This window comes from Eleutherodactylus coqui, chromosome 7 (assembly GCF_035609145.1).
Source record: "Eleutherodactylus coqui strain aEleCoq1 chromosome 7, aEleCoq1.hap1, whole genome shotgun sequence".
In the NCBI taxonomy this organism is placed as follows: Eukaryota; Metazoa; Chordata; class Amphibia; order Anura; family Eleutherodactylidae; genus Eleutherodactylus; species Eleutherodactylus coqui.
Genome location: NC_089843.1, coordinates 70,200,921 through 70,227,507, shown reverse-complemented (window position 1 = coordinate 70,227,507; position 26,587 = coordinate 70,200,921). Strand labels below are relative to the sequence as shown.

Here is a 26,587-nt window from a genome sequence, read left to right as displayed (position 1 = left end):
TATTCTTAAATTCTGCCCTATGATTCTAGTTGTATAAAGAACAGTATGATGGTCACAATGACCTCCACACTGTAAGAAGAAAAAAGCTAAAATGTATGTATCTTTTGCAGATATATCTTACTACAAATTTCCATGCAACGCTGACAGTTTCCCCTAATGGCAGCCATTTAATACTGGACAGCAGGGAAACCTACTGCACTGTCTTATGGGAGATTTGTGATGATGAACATGGATAGCATGTCTATTACATATGAGATCAACGTATGAATGATGAAGTCAAGAAATCTGCACATCTAACTGCTTTTGATGCGGAATTGCCGGCAGAATTCTGCCATTTTCAATTCTACATCAAAATCCGCATATTAGCAGTGCGTATTTTGGTGCTGAGTACTCTGAATTAGGGCGTGTTGCGCAACACTGTTGAAGAACAGTCCATTCCACATGAAAGCACCTTAAGCCAGTGAAGCTGTTTCGATGCCTTCTGGGCCCTTTCATTAGATATGGGTATAGCATCAATGACTGTTGGAAAACGCCCATTAGGCCTGTTTCATAGGAGCATATTGCGAATGCATTGATGCACCTGTAATACAGTAGAGTGTCCTGGCCCAACATTCTATGATGTTCCGAGTTTGGGTCTGTAGGCCCCCCGGTTTGGCCAGGACACTATCTTCATATTAAGGGTGCATAAATAGGTCTGTAATACGCTCATGTGAAACTGGCCCTAGGTATATGTTTCATACCACCTTAACACGGATTGGAAATTCTGTGGAATTTCCACTGGCAGAATCACTGCCGAAATTCCGCAGCATTTAAGGTATGTTAGGGTATGTTCATATGGTGGCTTTGACAGGGCTGAAAACTCTGCGTCAAGCTCCACCTAACAAAACCTTGCATATATTACCGGATATTAAATGCTTTTTTGGCCTCAGTTTTGAAATCCCATTGATACAATGGTAAAAAATGATGTGGAAACCGTGTCAAGAAATGACATGTCACTTCTTTCTTTTCCCACAATGCAGAATTTAAATCCACACCGGGAAAAAACGGGCGTGAAAGCAGAGACATAGATTCCACTGAAATCAATGGAACACATATTGTATTCCGATTTTGGCACAGATACCGTGACAAAAACTGCCCCGAAATGCGCTCCAACACACCCTTACAGCACAAGCCATACAGAGGGGATTTAAACATTCTATTTCATGGAGTGCGGAAAAATTCAAAAATGTAGTGGATTCTAAATTGACAGCATGTCTAATTATGCTGCAGAATTCAAGGGTTAACTCCTGCAATTAAAATACAACCAATTCTGCACCATTCAGGCACAGATTTGGCCACTGTAGACTAGCGGCTGTGGAAAGTTGACTGCAAATACGGCTCAGGGCTCCTTCAGACGAGCGTCATTTTGTCGCTGAACAGGCACGTCAAAAAATTGCGTCTAAAAGAATCTATGGTTTCCTAAGGTTTCTTTCAGGTAAACGATTTTTGGATGCACCAAAAAAATTGCCGCCAAGATTTCTTGTCCTATCTTTTGACGGTACAATGCTGGCAGCTCCATAGTCTCATGGGAGACTATGGAGCAGGCCAGCAAAAGGAGGGGGAGGGAGTTTAGCTGCACCGAGCGCTCTTAATTAATGACAGGTTCCCCCTCACTGGTAAACTCCCTCCCCACCAGCAAAGAAAGGGAAGGGGAGGGAGTTTAGCAGCTCTAGAGCAATGAAGGGAATCCCCGTGAAGATGAAGGGAGTCCCTTCATTGTTCCGGCGGATGAGGGATTTCGGGGCTGCAGCAGTGCACTGCAAGACACCACAGCCAGCCATGTAAACTCGCGGAGAACAGCCGTGATTTGGTAGTGGCTGTTCTATGATAACACTCCAATATCTGCAATTTTTTAGTGCGGCTATCGGAGCGCTAAAATGACGTCCATGTGAATGAGGCCTAAGGGCTTATTCACATGACCGTATTTACGTAGGTATTTAGCCGCATTATAAAAAAAAACTCCAAAATAACGCAACTGTGCAAAGCATTAGATTCCAATGAGTTCATTCAGATGAGCTATTTTTTGATGCTTCGCGCCGGGAAAAATAGCACATACGTCGACCGTTTTCCGTTGCCACTTTTATACGCCGCGTGAATAGACAGGTCTTGCCCTATCTTTTGACGTGATACGCTGCAAGCTCCCATAGACTTCTATGGAAGCTGGAAAAAAGGTAGAGGAGGGAGTTACCCTGCGTACAATGCTGGGAAAAGAAGACAGCTGGCCCTAATTAGGCATTATTGGTCATTCCGAGGATTTCTGCCATTTGGTAGTTTTCATCCATATTTTTGCCGATTTGCAGCAGCGCCCTGTGTAGATGGCATGAAAAAAAAAATCTTCAATATGCGATTATACTGCGCATACGGGCGAACGTAAATACGCATATGGCCGTGTGAAGGAGGCCTTAAGAGTTGCGCTAAATCCACTTCACTTGTTCGATGTAGGAAAAAAGCTGTAAGCAACCTTGTAGTTGGACGGCAATATGTTCCTCATAGGGGACAATTGAGACCATGTCATAAATGCGTGATTTCGTGCAACTCTGCTACATCTGTACAACAAACCTAACATAGTGAAAATGTGTTGCAAAAGTTTTCTTGTATCTTCGAAGATGCCTATACTCGCTACATGTAACATATGAACTTGTTTCGACCTATCAATGGCCTCGATCCTCCGACGTGCACAATACAAATGCAAGACGATGATTATTAACCTGTGGTGATTAAACCATTCCCGGATCCTCTCTGCAACATAAATGCTCAGCAATTTCCCCTGTCCCTCCCCACACGTTCCAGCACAGAAGGAGATAGGAAGCCCCGGCGAGGGCGGGCGGGGGGAGTATTTGAGCAGCACGTTTGCGAGTCACTACATGACTACCAAGTCATCCATTCCCTTCGTCAGCATGCATAGCACGTCCGGACCATTCCCACGCCTGGAGAGCGGGGTTACCTTTACTGAGCGAAGAAAGCAACCCATCCAGTGTGAAGGATGGATCCAACTTCCCCGACACACAGAAAAACACACACAGAAACTGGATTTCAGCACTGCAAGCTGATACTCGACTTTAACTGCATCGGCGCTGAGGCTTGTCACGCAGGGCCAATGAATTATACATCCCTGCTCGTCCTTCTGTTTACTGCTGCCACCTCTATCACTGCGCCTCAATAAAATATCAAATGAGCCTTGCGGAAATCCAATCAATTAACCCCTCAATTGCTCAAGAAGGTCTTAAGCCTCATTTCCGCAGAGCTGTTTTCCTTCCCTAGAGATGCTGAGACTGTAGAACGATAGAACGCGGAATTCTCGCTGCCCACACAATACATTTCCTGGAGGTTTTTTATCTGTACCGATTGCTATGCTTATTCACACAGGCTGATTAATGTTAAAGAGCTTTTCCATCTAAAAAACAAAAAATATATAAAAAAATATACGTAAGTCCTTGACTGCTCCTGATTGTGATAGTAAAGAAATGTTTTCTGCGTAGGTCTATATTGATTACTAGGAAAGTTGGGTGATAAAAATGATGGCCACTACTGCAGGTGCCCCATGACTGGTAAAAAGGCAAATATGCCAGGGTTTGCAGTGATATATCCACTGTTCTTGTATAACTGGGCAGATGTGCCATTCAGGGGTCTGGGAAAGCTGGGTCACATCTCCTGAAAGAGATACAGTAAAAGAAATACATGTTGTTTATACTAACCACAAAAAACTGAAAAAAGTTCTTAGCTCATATTTTGATCAAAACATGTGGGCCCATCCACCACATCCAGGGGAATCTTCTTGGATGGGTTCTTAGCTCTAAGAGGCACCACTCTTTGGGCCAAAGACGTTCATATGAACTGAAGGAAAGCAGGATATCTGACTGTGTTCTCTCACTGAAGCATCTAGGACAGATGGGTGAATAGAGCGCACAACAAAAGTGAAGACTGACGCTTTTACACAAATGGAAATGCACTAAATAACAAAGTCAGCACTTCCAACCACATACAGTATTGTGCAAAAGTTTTTGCAGGTGTGGAACAAAATGCTACAAAGCAAAAAAAAATCTTTTCTAAAATAGAAATCATCTGATTGGCTCTAATTTTTTTTTGCAGCAGAACAACAACAACAAACATCCTACCAATGAATGAAAGCATTCTTAAGGCCCACCCTTAAGGAGTGATGATCGCTCGAAAATCGCTAAAAAGCGTTCGTTTTAGCGATAATCGCTGCGTCTAAACGCACGGCCATCGTGCACTTTTCGGGCACTGGTAGCTGATCGTTAAATTCAGTCCAACCTAAAAATCATCAAGCAGCCTTATCAGCAGTTCTCCACGGGTAGTGCTGATAGCATTGTTTCCTGCTGGAGAACAAAAGAACCGCGTTTTTCCGTGGTCTCCATTAATGGAGACCTCCCACCACGGAAAAACGCAGTAAAATAGAACATGCTGTGATTTTTTTTCAGAGAGATGTAAATATGCGGCTGAATCTTGCATGTGGGGACTGAGCCTAACAGCTGCGTTATTCCGCTGCAGATTTATGCCATGGGGAACGCAGCATAAATCCGTCCGTGGGCATTAGCCCTAAATGTGAAGGTGCGCCTAAGCTGCACCAAATACAGTAACAGAAGCACATGCCTCTGCACTCATACATCTGTCCCAGGTGCTTCAGTGAGAGCATACAGGGTGCAGTCAAAAAGATGGATCCAGCGCTGTATCTCAATACTGGTGCTCTGTAGTGACACAACTATAGTGTACTTGAATAGGAAGGCATGCATGAGCTACATGATGGTATGGCATAACATAGATTTTAATTTTGTGTTGTGGCCCCTGTTAGAAAGGGTTTATTCCCACGAGCGCATATACGCCTCGTTTTCATGCCCAGGCGCATTTACGGTACCCATGTGAAGCATTGGTTTCCAATGCAGCCGTTCACATGGTTGAATATATGGCACATAATTACGCTGGCAGCACGAAAAATAGAACGTATACACGGCCGGCGCATATGCGCTCAGCCAAAACATAGTTTTGTAATTATGTTTTGGCCAATATACGCTGGCGGGTCCCATAGACTCCTATGGAAGCAGGGAAAGAGAAGGAAGGGGGAGGCATTTTTGCAGCGTCCAACACTGCGAAAAGCTTACAGGTGCCTCTATATAGGCACTGCCAGGCATCCTGAAGATTTTGGCAGAGCGAAGGTTTTCCGGGGTGCGGCGTTTTTTTTAAAACCGACGCTCGCGGTTGTGTGAATGGACAAGAAAACGCTGGCTGTGATCGCGCCCATTCAGGTGCTTATACGGAGCAGGCGTGAAAACATAAAAACGCCGTCGCCGTGTATGCGCTCGTGGGAAAGAGCCCAAAAAGATGGAGAGGGAGAGTAAAACCCAAATACAAAGTTGTAGGGTAGCATATTGAACTAGAAATCTGCTTCATGTTTCTCTAATTCCAATGGGACCACTGCTATGATTGAAGTAATTAAAGAGTACTGGGCTGATTAGCTGTTACAGGGCCAGTGTGTTCATGCACTGAGTTAATTTCTGCTTGAAGCAGACAGCTCCATTCTCACTGCTGTGGCCAGGCATGGTATTACAGGCCATTCACATCAATGGGAACTCTACTTGTAATGCCAAGACTGACCACTGCAGTGAGAATAGTGCTATCTGGAAGTGCACTGGTCCAGCGGATAGCTGATCAGCGGGGTTCCTGAAGATAGACTCCTGCAGATCTTTTATTAATGTGCTATCCTAAGGTTACACCATGAATAGTTTACAACCAGACAGTCCCTTTAATTTCTATGGACAAGAGAGGTGAATCTGACTAAGGGGAGGGGAATAATATAATCAGCTGGAAAAATCCAAAATGGTTGATTAATTTAACCATTGCAATATGCAAATGGTTGATGGAACAAAATGACTCTACAGTGCCACCTATTGGAAGGTAGCTACCCTATAAATCAACATCTAACATCCAACCCTTTAACAGGCTGTGTAACATGATAAAACCAAACCACAGTCTTCATCATAAAGAAAAGACATCCATCTACAAATAGTTAGAGTAGGGTACTGGTTTGCTGGATGAGAGGCCATTGGTGTAGGTCTGTTTCTTCCTGTGGAAACCCCCGCAAGGGTGTAAGACATAGTCCATGCAATGCTCCTTAGGAAAAAGTATACAAGTGGGAAGATGGAAAATGCCTCCATAGCACCACCTATTGGAAAGCATCTACCCTATATGTCTACATGCAACCTTTCCTTGGGGGGCTTTCACACTGGCAAGAAAATCGTGCAATTTTTTCACAGTGCGAGAGTGAGTGAGAACGCATGATTATGTAACCAATGATTTTCAATAGTTTCATTCTCATTTGCGATGTTTCCTCTCCTGCAATGCTGCATGAAAAAAAATTGTTGCATCTCTTTCTTTTTTGCCATATCGCCTATTGTTTTCAATGGGGCCAGTAGCAGCAGTGCTAGCCCCATTGAAAGCAATGGGAGAACTCTGCGATCCTCTGTGGCTGTCTCCGCTGCAGCAGGGGATTCCTTCATCCCCACAGGGAATTCTTTCAGCCCCAGTGGGGAATCCCTTCAGCCGCAGATGGGGTAAAAGGGTTCCTCCTGGGGATGAAGGGATTCCCCAAAGTGATGCGAGGCTATTTTCACATGAAAACACCTCGCTTCTAGGGGTTTCACATGGATTGCCAGGGTGATATCGTCCTCACCAGTATGAAGAAGATTCTTGTGTGATTTAATTAATAGTAACGCTACAAGGCAGGCCAAAAGGTTGTTGCCTTATCGAGTAGCTACCTTTCAGTAGGTGGCACTTGGAGGTATTTTTCCATCTTCTAATTTGCATACCTTTTTCCCAGGAAGCACTGCATATTCTATAAGACTCACTATGTTCTTGTGGTGCTCTCCACAAGGAGAAACAGTAACAACGGAGACTCAACCCCAAAGGTTCATACACATCATATAGGAGACAGAAACAAACAGCAGCTATGGATATGTCCAGACAAAGTAGGTCAGTGGAGCAAATCTGCAGTAGCAAAAACCGCACCAAATGTGTTTGCTTTTGCAGATATCACCCTTTGCATTGAAATTACATAGGTATCGGGTACGCACCCCTCAGACTCCTATGGAGACTTTGGTGCACAAATCAGTACTAAGATAGAGCATGCTGCGCTATTTTTCATTTGCGCGGAAAGAAAAACTGGGAATTAAATAATTGAAATCAATAGGTTCTATTCTGTGCATATTGCGCATGCAAATGCAGCACAAACACACTTGCGTGAGTCCGTGCAATATCACAGTGAGAGTGAATACTCATCAGAGGGCACCTCTATGACGCTCTATGATAGATAACTGCTAGCCGGCATGCCAGTTCCTAGCAATCATTAGTGCGGTCCCTTGTATCCCACTAGTGCCGGAAGAACTGTACACCGGTGGTGAGACCTCTTGCTTAGGACCCCTGTGCAGTTCCACATATGGTATTTGCATCCTATATTGCAACATTGGCTGATCTAGACCAGTGTTCCCCAACTCCAGTCCTCAGGGACCGCCAACAGGTCATGTTTTCAGGATTTCCTCAGTGTTGCACAGGTGATGTAATTATTGTCGGTGCCTCAGACTTTGCCACAGGTGTTCTTACTATAGGAGATCCTCAAAACATGACCTGTTGGGGTTCCTGAGGACTGGAGTTGAGAAGCACTGGTCTAGACGGATGGGATCCGTTGATGCGAGCTCCGTGTGTGTAGGTGGCTTTAAGCACTGCAGCACATCCAGGCAGCAGATGGTAGCAGTCAGGTTTTATTTAATGTTCCCTTCTGTCTACCGATGACCTGCGTGATCTGTGCAGCTATAGGACTAGGATTTGTTTCTCGTATACATTATTGATTGCGCTTGTTCTCAGCTCGGGTTCTAGTTATTAACCAGATAGCAGAGGAGAACGTCTCCGGTGTAGTCCAGGGTCCCCTCTGCGACCACTAGCACCAATTGAATAGGTTCGTTCTCATTTCAGGGCCTGCTCTATGTTGTGTGCATGTGTGTGCCAAAGAGGTCCATAGAGGTCTATGACAGGTGCGCAAATGTACCCATGGGTACGCGAGAAAACGCTGTGCAAACTCATACCCACCGGCACCCAGCTTTGGAATAATAGCTATTTAAATCATGGCGAGGTGATTCCCCCGCCCATGTGAACTAGCGGTGCTGCGTAAATATGCATAGTATTGTGTGCAGGCACGCTCATTCTCTCCACAAAAGAAGTTACGTAGGAGCGGGCGTATTCTGCAATATGCTCATGTGACGCCGCCCTCAGTGTCAGGTTCTGCCTAATGAATTGCACGTACAACTAAGTAAGGCCGTAGTTGCGTGGGTGCGTGCGATATCAGTCCGAGAACGTTGGCCCATTATCATACTTGTAAGGGCTCATGCCCACAAGCATATGCAGAAAACTCAGCGTATCGATACGCAGTGTCCACACACCATTGACTTTCATTGCCTCCAATAACCGTGTATCAAGCATCTGTGATAAGCAGTGAAAACACGCTCGTTGACATGAGCCCTAAACCAACGATTTTTCCTGTGATTGTGATGCGTTTTTTTTTAGAAAAGCGCATCACATTGCTGCGCAGTAGCGCAGAGTTTGAATAGTCCAAAAAAAACGCTTCATAATCTAATTTGCGGTGAGTGTATCAGTGCATGTGCCCATCTGTTAAAGCTCTCACATTTAACACAAGCTAACACTTAGGGCTTATTTACACGAGCGCATATTGGCCGCCATTTTCACGGTCGGCCAATATACGCTACCATCTGATGCATTATATTTCAATGCATCAGATCACATAGGCGTAAAAGCGCCCGACCGGCCAAAACAGTGTCGGGCAGGAAAGATAGTCCTGGAACTATCTTTCTGGCTGGACTATGGGAGCCAATAACAGCGGCTGGAGAAGGGAGGTGGGAGGGAGTTCAGCAGCGTGACTCCCTTCCCCTTCTCTCCTCCTCTCTCCTCCCCTCCGGCTGTTTGCAATTGTAGGGGGCGGGGCGGTGGTGTAGCTAAGCTCCACCTGCCTTGCCCCCTCCCATTGCTGGCTGCAAATGAAGGGTGGGAAGGGGGCAGGAGCTTAGCTCCGCCCCTGTCCCCTCTAATTGCAAACAGCCGGAGGGAAGGAGAGAGGTGAGCCTGGGAGGAAAAAGGGAGACAGCTTAGCAGAGCTAAACTGTCTCCCCACCCCAACAGCATTGCGGCCTTGGTGTATATGCGCCGGGCCGTCTGAATGGGTGCACAAACGTTAGATTTGTGCGCCCCTTCCAATGCGTTTTAACGGCACAAGTAAAAAAAAGCTTATGGCCATGTGAAAGAGGCCTTAAAAGGGACCCTTCACATGGGCTTGAATTAGAACGTGAGGCCACCGTGGGGGGTCACTATTACTACTGGGACCACTGTGGGTGTCACTATTACAAGTGAGGCCACTGTGGGTGTCACTATTACTACTAAGGCCACTGTGTAAGTCACTATTACTACTGAGGCCACTGTGTGGGTCACTATTACTCCTGGGATCACTGTGTGGGTCACTATTACTCCTGGGATCACTGTTGGGGTCACTATTACTACTGATGCCACTGTGTGGGTCACTATTACTACTGGGATCACTGTGGGGGTCACTATTACTACTGAGGCCACTGTGGGGGTCACTATTACTACTGGGATCACTGTGGGCGTCACTATTACTACTGAGGCCACTGTGTGGGTCACTATTACTCCTGGGATCACTGTGGGGGTCACTATTACTACTGATGCCACTGTGTGGGTCACTATTACTACTGGGATCACTGTGGGGGTCACTATTACTACTGAGGCCACTGTGGATGTCACTATTACTACTGAGGCCATTATAGGGGACACTATTACTATTGAGGCCACTGTGGGGGTAACTATTACAAGTGAGGCCACTGTGTGAGTCACTATTACTACTGGGACCAGTGTGGGGTTACTATTACAAGTGAGCCAACTGTGGTGGTCACTATTACTACTGAGGCCACTCTGCACATGGCAGCATATCTCAAGCTGACTTACCGTATGTTTACATGTGGCAGAAATGCTGCGGAATGTCCACAGCAGAAATTTCCACAGCATTTCTGCATACAAAAACAGTCAAAAACTGTACCATTTGTGGGGATTTTGACTGAAAAGCAGCCACATATCTGCAGCTGATTTCATATTATGCGGTGCTCCCCCTAACATCCTCCATAGGCTTCCTGCTGTCAGCACTCCCCGGTTTCCAGTTCCCAGCGACCTGATCAGGTGTGGTGCCGCTGGTCATGTGATTCTGGTCAAGTGAGGCCACTACAGGCCGCTGGGAACCGGAAGCCGGGAAGCGCCTACAGTGGGAATTCTATGTAGGAGGTGAGAGGGAGTGCCGCATTGTATGAAGTCAGCTGTAGGTATGCGGCTGATTTATAGTCAAAATTTGCACCAATGGAACAGATTTTGACTGTTTTTTGGATGCAGAAATGCTGCGGAATTTGCTACATCTTTTTTGAAACGGCCCTGTACTTTTTATAACGACAGAGGTAAAATCATATGTCGTGATAAGCCCCTCCCCCTGACCACACCCCTCTGTGCCGCTTTGACTTTGGGAAAATTTGGTCTCCTTGGAAATACAGAAAAATGAAAAAGGATATAAGCGAACAAAAAACACAGAGGATAGGTCATCAAGAGTTGATTGATTTGACTCTGCCACTTTGGACCCATGGTGATCCACAGATCTCAGCCCTCGTACTCACTGCAGTAGGCTGGATGATGACAGTTCCGCCCGCATTGGGGTAAGAGCCAGAAGTGTAATAGAAGGTATAGCTTCCATTGACTTCAAGGGGAGTGAAGCATGTATTGCACTTCCTGCTCCAACACGGATATTCAGCCCCTCTGCAGTGAGTATGAGGAATTAGATCAGCTAGTTGCCAGAGGTACCAAGTTGCAGACTGTCAACGGATCAACTATTGATGACCTATTCTGAGTATAGGTCATCATTATTGTAAGGGGTTTAATGCCCAGAATGCCCCTTTAATATGTTGTTCTCTTTCTACAGCACACAGCTTAGGGCTTGTTCAAACTGAGAATGTATTCACACAGGAGAGTGCGATATTGGTGCAAAACCTCAGCCAATATCGCACCAGTAAATTTGTGAATTTTTTTCATGCGAGTGTGTTACCTTTTGCAAAAAAAATGCACTGCATTACTGCACTTGTGATTTGCATGTGCATGAAAAACATGTGTGACAATTGCATGTTGCTATAGTAAAAAGAAAATCGCATGGAATTCGTATTTACATGCGGTGTGATACCTTTTTTTAATTCCTCCCATAGGAAATAACAGGAAATGCTGCGATTTTTCTATCTCGCAACACGACTGCGGAAGGAAAATCATCCATTTAAAATAATGGGTTAGATTCCTGTGCGCCTCGCAATGCACAGAAAATGTGCATGAAAACCGCCAGCGTTCATGCCCTCTAATGTTATGGGTTCCGTTTTCCTGTTCCATTATGGAAGCTGGCTGATCGGATTTGTCAATTGACGGAATTGAACAGCGCAGAACGGATCCTATTGACTATAATGGGGACCAATCCGTTTCCAGACGTCTGTCCGTTTTGGGGACTTTGAATGGAACCTCCAATGCTGATGCGAACAAGCCCTTAGAGGGAAAGGTGCACTTGCCTGCCCTCCTGGCAAGAACAGCCCTTTAAATCGAGTCCTGACCATTATAGTGCAATGTACTCATGCAGCAGAGCTGACTTTGTCATAACTCATCCTGACACCACAATGTATAATCTGTGGTTTTCCATAGAACTGCATTATTAATACATCATGCACATGGTAGGTTGGGCTCTGCTGCATCTGTAGCCATCCTTTCTAAAACACTTCTAATAAGAGGCGTTCAGTGGATCCATCAATTGATCCAAGGCAGGAAATGAAGCTGGCAGCATCTGATGGATGGCACATTGATCCCCTCCAATGTGCACCATGCATTACAGTATGCAGTGGGAGGTGAGTGGCTTCTCTGCAGGACCCTCATATCCTGAGTAGGTGTATATAAGAAAACACACACAGGGATGGGAGGGGGCACATTTTAGTAGCACATGGAGTCTGCACTGCAGGGTAAGGAGCAGACTCTCATCTCCAGCTCCTCCTGAGACTGATCCACTGCATGGGACACAGGAATAATAAGCATTTTGATCAGTTCAAGTCGCTGGAAAAATATAATGGAGGTTTTGTATTAATCCCACTTAACCCGCCGTAAAAGTGGCGACCCCCTCCCTCCCCTCCTCTGCTCTGTACTGCGGCGGTAGTGAGAGCGCATGCGCGGGGGCTTGAAGCTGATGCTGCAGATATGAGAGCGGGGAGGGAGGAGGAGGAGGAGGCGATCAGTCAGCATGCAGCTAGTCCGGAGCAGGGACTCAATCGCTGTTCTCACATCATGATTTCTTATGTGCGGATCAATATATGAAAGGACTGGATAAATGTGCCGTGTGGAGGTGAAGCTGAGCTCACCTCGGGGCTTTGTGCAGCTTCTATTTCCCATCATAGCCATTAATGGCACATGCATTTATCTCCCCTGCCCGGGGGCTCTGGGGTGGAGGGGCAGTCACGTTACAACTGGCATTTTAATTATAAGGGGAGGTGTAATGTGCAGAGATGTAAGACTATGTGCTGCAAAAGCACGAGGTGTCTCCTGTCTGACTCTGTGGAAATGAGGCGAGAAGCAGACAGGTAGACACAGGCTTGCACAGTGCGGTGTATGCCATCAGCACAGTGCAGTGTATGCTATCAGCACAGTGCAGTGTATGCTATCAGCACAGTGCAGTGTATGCTATCAGCACAGTGCAGTGTATGCCATCAGCACAGTGCAGTGTATGCTATCAGCACAGTGCAGTGTATGCCATCAGCACAGTGCGGTGTATGCCATCAGCACAGTGCAGTGTATGCCATCAGCACAGTGCAGTGTATGCTATCAGCACAGTCCAATGTATGCCACCAGCACAGTGCAGTCTGTACCACCAGCCCAGTGCAGTGCATACCATCAGCATCAACACACAGCGCTGTGTATCCCATCAGTACAGTGCAGTGTATACCACCAGAAACCACACACACTGCTGTGTACAGTATCACCACTACACAGTGCAGTGTATATCATCAGCACCAACACACAGCGCTGTGTATCCCATTAACACAGTGCAGTGTATACCATCATCACAGTGCAGAGTATATCATCGGCACCAACACATAGAGCTGTATATTACCACATAGTGCTGTGTATACTATCATCATTACACAGTGCCGTGTATACCATCATCACCACTACACAGTACAGTGCATATAGCTTCACACAGTGTGGTGTATACCTTCATCATCACCACACATTGCTGAGTATACCATCATCATCACTACCACTGTGCAACGTAAAATATCACAGTGCTGTGTATACTATCATTATCATTATCTCCACCAAAAGTGTAGTGTATATCATCACACAGTGAAGTGTATATCATCATCACTACTACACAATACAGTATACATCACCACACAGTGTAGTGTATACATCATCATCACCACACAGTTCAATGTATACTATTATCACCTTCAGACAGTGCAGTGTACACCATCATTATCACACACTCAGTGTAAACCATCATCATCACACAATGCAGTGTACACCATCATCACACACAGTATACACCATCATCATCACACACTCAGTGTATACCATCATCACACAGTTCAGTATACACCATCATCATCACACAGTGCAGTGTACACCATCCTCATCACACTGTGCAGTTTATACTATCATCACACAGTGCTGTGTATACTGTCATCACACAGTGCTGTGTATATCATCATCACCATCACACAGGGGAAGGAAGCAACGCTGTAACCTTGTACATTTCCAGGCCACAAGGTACATGTCACTGTCATGTGCTCGGCACTGATACATTGTAACATAACGTGTCATGATGGAGATGTGCTGACAGATGACAAGTTTATTGTGGGGATGCAGTATTATCTATATACCAGAGACATATATCTGATTCTGCACTTGGAATATAGGTTGGGGAAAACGTCTACTCTTACAATAAGCCTGCAGCCACCCTGTCTGTCATCTCTCCCTTCATTTCCCCTATATGTACCTATGCTGGAGTCTATCTATAGCCTGAGAAGCAATGTGCTGTACATGAGCTATAGGTCTCCCTCCCTTATACGGGGATTGATTGGAGCTTGGCTGCTCAGACTCCACTCTTCCCGGCAGTGTGTGTGTGCGGTGACTCGGCTGCTCCATCCTTCCTCCCATGTAGCTGAGCGCATCCTTCTAACACTGCTGCGTCAGGAGAGACTCCCGGCTTCCAGGCACTTTGGACAAACTTGCTGCTCCCCCCTCCCCTCCTCGGCTTATAATGACCGTGCGGATGGTCTCTCCTCCATCCACTCGCTGCTGACTGCACGCTGCATGCAGCCTCTCCGGATGTGGGCACCATCCACCTGGCACTGCCTTGCCATCGCCTTCCCTTTAGCAAATCATCGCCCTGCAGACAGGCTCGTTCCTCACCTCTGAACTGCAGGATCAAGTTCAGCTCTGGTTACCTGCATTGGGACAAGAAAGGAGAAGAGGAGGAAGAAGGAGAAGAAGGGGGAGGAGAGTAAGGGGAGGGGAGAGACTCTGCAATATCATTTGTGAATCGTTCACAGGGCTGCAGATACATATTGCTAACACATGCAGAGCAAATGCAGGTAGCCCAGCACCAACTGCGGCTCTACCACTAAGTCTGGTGCCACCATCTGCACCAGGAACTTTGCTGCTGGATCACACCGGGGAATATATACTAAGGAGGATTTCTGCTTCATTCAAGCCTATGGTGGAATAATACAAAACTGTGCTGGATCTTAAGTGACATGGTCTGAAGTGCTGCAGGATCTTAAGTGACATGGTCTGAAGTGCTGCAGGAGCAGAGCTATGAGAGGGTAACTTTGTGCTGGGATACTACAATTCAAGCTCGTTCCATCTTCTCTGGAGACATGAGGACTGTATGGGGCTGGTGCCTCTTCTTGCTCAGGGCATCTCTGACCCTGGCAGCCTCCAAGCAGCTGTTAAAGTACCGCTTGGCAGAGGAAGGGCAGCCAGATATCAGGATCGGCAATGTGGCTTCAGATATCGGGATTGTCACCGGCTCTGGGGAGGTGACCTTCAGCCTGGAATCCGGTTCTGATTATTTCAAGATCGACAATATGACCGGCGAGCTGAGCACCACCGAGCGCCGGATAGACCGGGAGAAGCTGCCGCAGTGCCAGATGATCTTCGATGAGAACGAGTGCTTCATAGACTTTGAGGTATCGGTCATCGGACCTTCGCAGAGCTGGGTTGAGTTGTTTGAGGGTCGGGTGGTCATCCTGGACATTAATGATAACACTCCGACCTTCCCTTCTCCTGTGCTCACTCTCACTGTGGAGGAGAATCGGCCAGTGGGAACCCTCTACCTGCTGCCGACCGCGACCGACAGGGACTTCGGCCGGAATGGGATAGAGCGCTACGAGTTGATCCAGGACGCCGGCGAGAGTTTGTTCGTGTCGGGCCGGCGATCTGGTGGTCGGCTGGAGACCGGCGATAGCGCCCTCTACCCGGGGAAAAGACGGATGGAGACGGATAGCAGGAGCAGCGTTTTTGAGCTGCAGGTAGCCGATACATCGGATGGAGAAAAGCAGCCACAACTCATCGTCAAGGGGGCTCTGGACCGGGAGCAGAGGGACTCGTACGAGCTGACCCTTCGGGTGCGGGACGGTGGAGAGCAACCCCGGTCTTCGCAGTCCATCCTCAGGGTGCTGATCACCGATGTCAACGACAACAGTCCCCGGTTTGAGAAGAGCGTCTACGAAGCCGACCTGGCGGAGAACAGCATCTCCGGCACCCCCATCCTGCAGCTCAAAGCCACAGACTACGATGTCGGAGTGAACGGGCAAATCGAATATGTATTTGGTGCTGCTACAGAGTCGGTAAGGAGGTTGCTGCGGTTGGACGAGAACTCGGGGTGGTTGAGTGTCCTGCATAGGATAGACCGGGAGGAGGTGAACCAGCTGAGGTTCACCGTCATGGCCAGAGACAGGGGACAGCCCCCCAAAAGTGACAAGGCCACTGTGATCCTCAACATCAAGGATGAGAACGATAATGTGCCCCTTATAGACATCAGGAAGATCGGGAGGATCCCAGTCAAGGATGGCATGGCTAGTGTGGCTGAAGATGTCCTGGTGGACACCCCCATAGCTCTAGTCCAAGTATCTGATAGGGACCAAGGGGAGAATGGAGTAGTGACCTGCACAGTGGTGGGAGATGTCCCCTTTCAGCTCAAGCCGGCCAGTGACAGTGAGGGGGAGCAGAACAAGAAGAAGTATTTCTTGCATACTTCAGCCCCCTTGGACTATGAGAACATCAAGGAATACAATGTCATTATAGTTGCTGTGGACTCAGGGAGCCCCAGTTTGTCCAGTAATAACTCCTTGTTGGTTAAAGTGGTGGACACTAATGACAACCCACCGGTGTTCAGCCAACCGGTGGTGGAGGTAGCCTTTCCCGAGAACAATGTGCCCGGGGAGAGGGTGGCCACAGTGATCGCCACAGATGCAGACAGTGGTAAGAATGCAGAGATTGCCTACTCTTTGGAGCAGAGTGTAGTTGGGGTTTTCTCCATCCACCCAGACACTGGAGATATAATAGCCAATATAGTCCTAGACAGGGAGCAGACTGACAGGTATGAGTTTAAAGTTGTTGCCAAAGATAAGGGGCTGCCCACTACTATGCAGGGCACTGCCACAGTGGTAGTGCAGGTAGCTGATAGGAATGACAATGACCCCAAATTCATGCAGGATGTCTTCAATTTCTACGTCAAGGAAAACTTACAACCCAACAGCCCCGTTGGGATGGTGACAGTGATGGATGCTGACAAAGGTCGCAATGCAGAGATGAGTTTATTCATAGAGGAAGATAATGACATATTTTCTATTGAAAACAATACTGGCACTATATGTTCTACAGTGTCCTTTGATATGGAGCAACAAACCTCATACACCTTTAAAGTCAAAGCAGTGGATGGCGGGGACCCTCCTAGGTCTGCTACTGCAACAGTGTCCCTTTTTGTTATGGATGAGAATGACAATGCCCCAATCATCACTAGTCCAGTCAATAGTTCTTATGCAGTTGTCTCCCCATCCAGTAGTATCAGGACAGTAGTTGCTACTGTGGTGGCCACTGACACTGACTCAGGTGTCAATGCAGATCTGAATTACAGCATTGTTGGAGGAAACCCCTTTAAGCTCTTTGAAATTAACCCAGCCAGTGGTGTGGTGTCACTGGTTGGCAAGCTGGCTTCAAAACACTATGGCCTGCACAGGTTAGTGGTCCAGGTGAATGACAGTGGTCAACCTTCCCAGTCCACCACCGCTCTAGTCCATGTGTTTATTAATGAGACTGTCTCCAACGCCTCAGTTGTTGATTCCCAAATTGCCAGAAGTTTGCACGTCCCATTAAGCCAGGATATAGCTGGTGATCCCAGCTATGAAATGAGCAAGCAGAGACTTAGCATAGTGATTGGTGTTGTGGCTGGGATCATGACTGTCATCCTAATCATTCTAGTGGTGGTCATGGCACGTTATTGTAGGGCCAAAAGTAAAAATGGATATGAAGCCGGCAAGAAAGACCACGAGGACTTTTTCACACCTCAACAGCATGACAAGTCTAAGAAACCCAAAAAAGATAAGAAAAATAAAAAATCAAAACAGCCATTGTATAGCAGCATAGTGACAGTGGAAGCTTCAAAGCCAAACGGGCAAAGATATGACAGTGTCAATGAAAAGCTGTCAGACAGCCCCAGCATGGGAAGATACAGAACTGTAAATGGAGGTCCTGGTAGTCCTGACCTTGCAAGGCATTACAAATCTAGTTCTCCACTTCCTACTGTGCAGCTTCATCCTCAGTCACCTACTGCTGGGAAAAAACACCAGGCTGTGCAAGATTTACCACCAGCCAACACTTTTGTAGGAGCTGGAGACAACATCTCAATTGGATCAGACCATTGTTCTGAGTATAGTTGTCAGACCAATAACAAGTACAGCAAACAGGTAAGCTATGTTGTCAATGCACAATGTAATGACCCACACATCAATGGCATGCCTGTGACAGTTAAATAGGCAATAGAGTAACATAAACACAACACTATATATATATATTTATTGATATTTAGATCCATATTTATAAACACGTCTATTATTATATAGTTTGTTTTGATACTTTGTATCTGCATTCCCTATGGTTTGATGCTACAACTATTTGCAAAGTGATTAACTTTCCGCTGGTGTGCACCGCCTGATTTTGCATTTTACAGTAGCATGTAAAGGTGAAACTAATTTATCTAATGTTAATGCAGCATTTGGTTAGCTTGCTACTCTCCATCTGAACTCTGTCATTTCACTAGTACTGAAACAGCACAGCAGCCAATAGAATGTAACACAGTGGTGACTTGCAAAGACTGGCAATAGCTCTGCAGGCTGATGCCACTAATGGAAAGGTTTGTGCTCAGCTATCTGATGGTGACATCATATCAACTCCAGTTTTCATTAGATATACAGTCTCAGGATGCTTATGAAAAAAGCAGTTGCATCATAAATGGAGGATCTGCTTGGAAGGGAACCAATTAACCCTTTGTTGTGATTACTAAGCATTCCTGAATGAAGGAGCTTTAACTCTTTGTTGTGACGCAGGTCTCTCTCTGTACCATTCCCGAAGAGTAGCTATGACCCATGCTGGTCATTTGGGCCTTTATAACATTTTTAAGAATTTAAACAGTATTACCCTGATTTGTACTATGGGCCTATATAACATTTTTTTTTGTATGACATCTTAGTTTAACCCTTTAGACCTATTATTGTAACATGGGTATATAAAGAGTATTGCATATTAGTTTAACTCTTTGTCGCGTTGTCTCAGCATAGACATTGGTGGCATATTGACACACTGGGAAAGCGTCAAGCCATTTCTTGTTATAATGGTTCTGCTCGACTTTTTTCAGTGACTGCATGGATGGCTCCTTATAGCCAATGGAATGGCTATAGGGCCATTCGGAAAAAAGTCAAGCAGAGGATACCAAGTAGCATGATGCTTTTTAACGCCGCTCCTACTTAGTTTTAGTGGGGGTCACATTGGTCATACCAGAGCCCACTAGTAAAATTTATTCTGGGGTTTCACTGCGTAGCTACATGCAAATATTTCCTGTTCCCCATTCATAAATTCTTTGCGGCTGCATTCTCCATATACTTCAATAGAAAGTCAATTGCATTTGCGTATGGTCCTGTTCCACTGAAGCATATGGAGAATGCAGAGAGTAGGAACTGATAGACTCCTAATTATCCAATATGTGCTGATCCTGTCCATAGGGTCAGGAGCTGGGGCTCCCCCTGGCTCAAGACTAACTGGGGGATTCACCTATAGCCCTGTGGTCCAGTCCAAACCTAGTCGGACCCCCACCTGTAAAACATTGGTGGGATATCCTAAGTAGATACAAACCAGTATCTATACTGAGACTATGCCTTTGCCTTTCCTTAGCGTTGACAAATATTCAATTTAACCTTTTGCTGTAATATAGGCCTTCATACCATATTATCAATGCAATATTTTTCACCCTATTAAAGTGTTTTGATATGTGCCTATACACTGTAATATCCTAGTATTGCAATATATCTTTAACCCTAAACAATCTTAATGTACGCCCTACTAGTCGACACACTGTCATATAGCATTTCCAGCATGGCACTGTTAACTTGGGTTCTAGTAGACATTCTATAGCACTGCATGGGCTAATAATGTCTGTCTAATGTTCGGTTGTTCTTGGCAGTATGTGTTTTCTATTACGTTGTCCTGAAAGTCTACTCTTTCAACCCCATTAGTTGGTTCTAGGCTAGACATTTGTTTTTTATATCTGGCAACAGACAGACAAAGGCACACTTGGTATGCCGCATTTGTCTGCTGTAGCAACGAGGCACAATAGTAGCCAGAAATGTGTCAGTGGCTGAGCCATGATGCTTTCTGATGGTGAGTTACTCACTGCAGAGGAGGGCTATGCTTATGCATGATGATGATACATAACATACATGATGCTGGAGCAAACGGTGCCTATAGCATGGCTCATACATATTGGCAGTACATGTGACATGCTGATTTAGTATCTTTGCACAGCCCCCCTTTGAAGTCTAGCAGGTTGTTAGAAGAAACTTTGTTCTCTGTGAAGAACAGTGTTTATTTTGTTAATAAGCAGTCGTATATCATCGTGCTGAGCGATAACTCACATGTGTTCACCTTTCTCCACTTGAAAGTTTATTTTATCTATGTTAATAATAGCGAATGAGTCAAGGCTGTGTACATCCTTGTTGTATTATGGGTCATACATGCACAGAAATCTTTAAACTTCCCCCTCAGTTTGACACACTGTATCAATTTGAGCTTCAAAGTACACATTGGTGTGTATAATTTAATTAGTTATGAATATATGGCCATGGGATAGTGTTTATTTAGCCTCTGTCTGTCTATCTATCTATCTATCTATCTATCTATCTATCTATCTATCTATCTATCTATCTATCTATCTATCTCTCTATCTATCTCATATCTATCTATCTATCTATCTATCTATCTATCTATCTATCTATCTATCTATCTATCTATCTATCTATCTATCTATCTATCTATCTATCTATCTATCTATCTATCTATCTATCTATCTCCTGTCTGTCTGTCTATCTATCTATCTATCTATCTATCTATCTATCTATCTATGCAGTACTGTGCAAAAGTTTTAGGCAGGCTTGGAAAAAATGCTACAAAGTGAGAATTCTTTTAAAAAAAGGAATACTAATCATTTTGCGTCAATTAACAAAATGCAAAGTGGATGAACAAAAGAGGAGTGTAAATCAAATCAATATTTGGTATGACCACCCTTTGTCTTAAAAACAGCATTAATTCTTCTAGGCACTCTTGCACACAGTTTTTGAAGGAACTCTGCAGGGAGGTTGTTCCAAACATCTTAGAGAACTAATCACAAATTTCCGATGAATGTAGTCTTGCTCAAACCTTTCTTTCTCTTCATGTAATCCCAGACAGATTTGATAATGTTGAGATCAGAGCCCCATAGGGGCCATATCACTACTTCCCGGACTGCTTGTTTTTTGTTAGGTTACATGCACACCCTTTTCTTTCCAATTTTCGGTCCGAAAAAAAACTGGGCCGAAAATTGGATGGAAATAGCCGCCATTTATTTGAATGGGTGCGCTCACATGGGCTTTTTTTTTACTTAGATAACACTGAAGATAGGTCTTAATGACATTGGCTGTATTTTGGGGGTCAATCAAATGCAGCATTTACTTTGCAGTGTTGCTTCCACACCTCCCTAAAACCATTGCACAGGACTGTATGTTGAGAGGCTTATAGTTATGTACATGAGATGTTACTGCTATTGTATTTCAGCTGTGGTGTATGTCTCAACTAGTCTCTCCATAGTGAATATAGAGGAATGCAGGTTAGATGAATAGGCACATATACACTTACGCTGGGCCTTGACCTGCATAGTAGTGGTGGAAGCTGATACCTACTGCCATTAGTGTAATTAGACTAAGTAAGTGATACATCTTATTGACCACAATATCTGGGCTCAGGAAAATCGTTTCCATTTACAAAAACTGTGTATCAGAGGCTGTTACACAAATATTTGTAAAAGAATCCACCATCTGCAATCTGAGCTCCGAGTAGTCTGTCATCTGACTAGAGCGCACAAGCACGCTCCAGTATTAAGTTTATACACACTGAATATTGTTGTATCCCAAACGAATTACTTTGTGACATTTTGTGTCCTTGTTCTTTTATTACAAATGTAGTAAAATTGCAACTGTGTTAAATTACAAATTCAGCAAAGTGGTGTTTGCCATTAAACCCCTAGAGCTGCATTGTTTGTGCATAATGATAACTCAGCAAGCTAAAATACCTCATTAGATGCACTTGCAGTCCGCCACAAAGTATTACATCCCAATATTATACAGTGTTGTTACATCTGCCAAACTAAAGGGCTTGTCTGAGTTATGGAAAGATCGCACAATGGGTTCCCAAAGCTGCACATACTCTCCACTCCCTGCGCGTCCCCTGCCGATGGCTCCGGGTCTCACTGCTGATGTCATCTTTACAGGCTGCAGTCAGACCGAACTGTCTACAAACAAGCTGCTGCAGCCAATGACAGAGGTCAGCAATGATCGCTCAGCTGTATCATTGGCTGCAGCAGCGGATTTACAGGACATCATAGGCTGACTGCAGGCTGTAAACAAATAGAACAGCGCAGAGTGGAGCTGCCGACAGGGGGGCAGCGGCGAGTATGAGCTGTTTTGATATTTTAAAGCATGGGGGACCAAGTGATATGTGTAGGAATGTGGTTTTCATACTTACTTGACTCCCTATTCCAATGCTGTCACCCGTGGAAGTCACCAGTGGACTCATCTCTGCAGGCTGTGCGCATGCTCTTCTATAGAGAATAGTGTGTGAGCGCATGCGCACGGCGGACTCAACTGTGCAGGCTGTGTGCATGCTCTTCTATAGAGAATGGCGTGTGAGCGCATGAGCACAGCGGACTCATCTGTGCAGGCGGTGCGCATGCTCTTCTATAGAGAATGGTGTGTGAGCGCATGCGCACGGCGGACTCATCTCTGCAGGCTGTGCGCATGCACACAATGTTCTCTATTGGCACCGACTTCCATACATGACAGCGTATGAAAGGAGCAACTGGGCGAGTATGAAACTCCATCCCCTGATCTACCCTATGAGTACAATAACTTAGGGCCCTTTTATACTGAAGACTAAGGGCTTTTTCATAAGAACCTCGTTTTGACGCAGAGTTGGCTCGTCAAACAAATTGCATCTAAAAGAGCCAATGGTTTCCTTTGGGTTCTTTCAGACGAACATTTTTTGACGTGCCTAAAAAAATTGTTAGTCAAAGGATGTTTTTTTTGACAGCGGTATTCCACTCCGTCATAAGATAGGACTCATGCTATCTTTTTATGGCAAAACGCCGGAGACTCCATAGACTCCTATGGAAGCCAATGGGAGGGAGTTTAGCAGCGCCAAATGCTACTAAAATTACAGGTGCCCTTCGCTGCTAAACTGCCTCTCTGCCAGCAGGGAGCGGAGGTGAGTTTAGCAGCAGGGAGCACTGCTAAGCAATGATGTGTGCCTCTACTGAAGCATTTCATGTCATTGTACATTGTTCTGGCGGCCGAGGGATTTTGAGCCGGGTCCACTCACAAGAAATAGCCACAACTTGTTTGTGGCTATTCTTCGTTCACGCATTTTAGCTCATAGGGGGTGACAGGATCCTTTTTAGCTCTGCTAATTTTTCAACTGTCACCCAACTATTTACTGACCAAGTAGGCATGTCCCATAGCATCATCTCAGCTATAACTGCCATGTAATAAGGATACCAGTATATCCACAGAGGTCAATTGTGCCAATACCCCGGCATTCCATTCCTACTTGTCCAATAACATATCACAACTAGAGATGAGCGAGTATACTCGCTAAGGCAGATTACTCGAGCGAGTAGTGCCTTAGCCGAGTATCTCCCCGCTCGTCTCTAAAAATTCGGGGGCCGGCGGGGAGCGGCGGGGGAGAGCGGGGAAGAACGGAGGGGAGATCTCTCTCCCTCTCTCCCCCCCGCTCCCCGCCGCAGCTCACCTGTCACCCGCGCCAGCCCCCGAATCTTTAGAGAGGAGCGGGGAGATACTCGGCTAAGGCACTACTCGCTCAAGTAATGTGCCTTAGCGAGTATACTCGCTCATCTCTAATCACAACCTCTAACCCTTGATTGGAACAAGGGAAGACATTCTTGACACAGACACACATGCATGGATGACTTGTAACTCTTAAAATTCCATTTGTTGACTTTTACCTTTCTTTTTGTACCTGCGACCCTCATCATTATGCTGCTGCACGAAGAGAGCGCACTAATGAACAGAATTCCATAGGGAATATGGACTCTGCATCAGGGCTGGTTTGAGTATTATGTATGACTTAGATGGGAAAGGTCTGCGGCCCACAGACAGTTGGTGCGTTCTGGAGACAGGGAAATATTGACCCCGTCCTTTTAGTGCACAGCACAAATTTAATGATGAAACAGTGAGTGATCTTAATGTTTTGTGCAATTATTAAGCAAATAGGAAAAATACGGAGTCAGGACCAAATGCCTTTTGTCAGTTCATCTGTTATATTAATGTGCAGGGTCTTCGGAGTTCTGTTCTTTAATAATACATATCGTTTCCAGCTGCATGAATATAATACCTGTCCAAATGAATAGTACAGTCCAGCTAAGGAAGATATGTGTGTGTCAGCGGTCAGAATACATCATCCGTGAAGACCAATCAGCCCATGCAATGCAACCCATCAATGAGGTTGTCCAGGGTTAGAACAACATGGCTGCCCTCTTCCAAACATATCACCACCTTTGTCCGTAGGTTGTGTCTGGTGTTGCTGCTCAACTCCAATTGAGCCAAGCTGCAATACCATATATAACCTTATGGATAAGGGTGGCGCTGTGTTTGGAAGAAAGTAGCCATGTCTTCCTAATCCTAGACGACCATTCAACAGGGGACCTGAAAGCTCTAGTGACATGTCTGTTTAGTAATTCTTTGTATTCCCTGTGCCATAACAATCTTCCCATCTTTTCTCAGAACTCAGCATTTTTCTATACTTCAATTATTCCTCCTGGAAGTGCATAAATAAAGTGATAACTTGTCAATTCCTCTTGTTAGTATATGTGGTCCTACTCACTTCCATACTGACAGCCCTTAATAGACTATGTTGGACTGTGTAGGGACCCCCCCCCCCCATACACAATTTCTATATACATTCCCAGGAGGAATAACAGAGGAACAGCACAATGCAGTATTCTAAGAAAAAATGCAAGGATTTACTAAGGCTGTGTTCACACAGATGAGTGCAAGATGGGTCCGAGAAAACCTGACCTACATTTTGCAGTGATTGTGATGAGTTTAAGCATCAGCAATGCATCACATTGCACAGCTGTACATGCATTTTTCACTCACTTGAAAAAAATCGTATGTGCTTCCAATAGTTAAGATGTTAAAAATTGTATCACTTTTGCAGGCAAATTGCATGGCATGTAAGTGTGATGCGCATTTTTTTTTCACGCTCCCATAGGAAATAATGGGCCCAAAAATAAGACAGTCTGCAATTCTTCCATCTCAGACTCTCCGTTCAAGAGAAAAATCGCTTATGTGAATTAACTCATTGAAATGAATGGGTTCCTTTCACGTACGAGCGCTCTCTATATTGCAATCAGACAGAACGCGCATGGGACAATCGTTTGTGTAAATGCACCCTACAACAGACATGTAACAAGTGCTGACAGTCTTTTGCTTGTTTGGTTTTGCTGTCCCATAGTAAACTTGAACCACCAATAGCAGGGACAACCTGTAAACAAAAGTTCAGGAGGGGTACAGCCTTCTTCTGGAGAGCTATGAGACTTTAAAGGCCATGTGCTTCTAGGAAATTTGGTATGCAAATGTACAATGCCTCAACAGCGCCACCTATGAGGCAACTTTCCTATAAGTCAAGGTTTGACCTTTAGGCCTCATGTCCACGGGAAAAATCAGGCCTGCCGCGGATTCTTCATGTAGAATCCGCAGCGGGTCCCTCCTGCCCCGCGGACATGAGGCCTAAAAATCAGAATAAACTCACCTGCTCCCGACGATGCGGATCTTCCTTCCTTCCTTCGCGGCCAGATCTTCTTTCTCCGGCCCAGCGGATGTGCTCGGCACGACGGCAGCGTGCCGTGCGCATGCGCCGCGCACATCCGTGGGCCGAAGAAAGAAGATCCGGCCGCGAAGGAAGGAATATCTGCATCGTACGGAGCAGGTGAGTTTAATTCTGGTACGGGTCTCCCTTGGATCCGGACGGCTTCCATAGGCTTCAATAGAGGCCTGCGTGAGCCGTCCCCGCGGGAGACCCGCACGAAAATGGAGCATGTCCATTTTTTTTCCCGCGTGCGGATCCGCGCCTGACGGGACAAATGACATCCGCAGGTATATAACTACCTGCGGTTGTCCAATGCATCCCTATGGGGCGCGGATCCGCGTGCAGAAAAAACGCTGCGGATTTAAAATAAAATGTATCCCGTGGACATGAGGCCTTAACATGCCTTATGACATTACTGGGAACTCTTTGGCTTATATTCACAGTCATGTTATACGGCCTGTTAAAAGGTCAGACATTGACAGGTAGGGATGCCGCGTTCCAATAGATGGCGCTGCCGAGGCATGGTAACACCTCATATTTGTATGTGGACAAGTGGTGATTTCTCGGAAAAAAAGCCTTTTAAACCATGATTACCTATGACGAACCCCAACAGAAGCGTCTGGGGCCACCAGGCTTCCCTAAGTTACTATTTGAGGGATATATGTTTCGGCTTTGTTTCGTCCCGTCTCGTGGTTTTGATTTTCACGGACGC

General features: G+C 45.6%; 1 protein-coding gene across 2 annotated transcripts in view; it reads left to right on the top strand.

The window, feature by feature from the left end:
- Positions 1–14,737: 14,737 nt before the first annotated feature.
- Positions 14,738–26,587, top strand: part of PCDH7 (protocadherin 7) — a 64,404-nt gene continuing 52,554 nt past the window's right edge. For both annotated transcript variants that reach the window (XM_066573207.1, XM_066573208.1), the window contains exon 1: positions 14,738–18,155. In XM_066573207.1, coding sequence (XP_066429304.1) covers positions 15,066–18,155 — 3,090 coding nt within the window. In that variant the 5' untranslated portion in view covers positions 14,738–15,065. The remainder of the gene's footprint in view (positions 18,156–26,587) is intronic.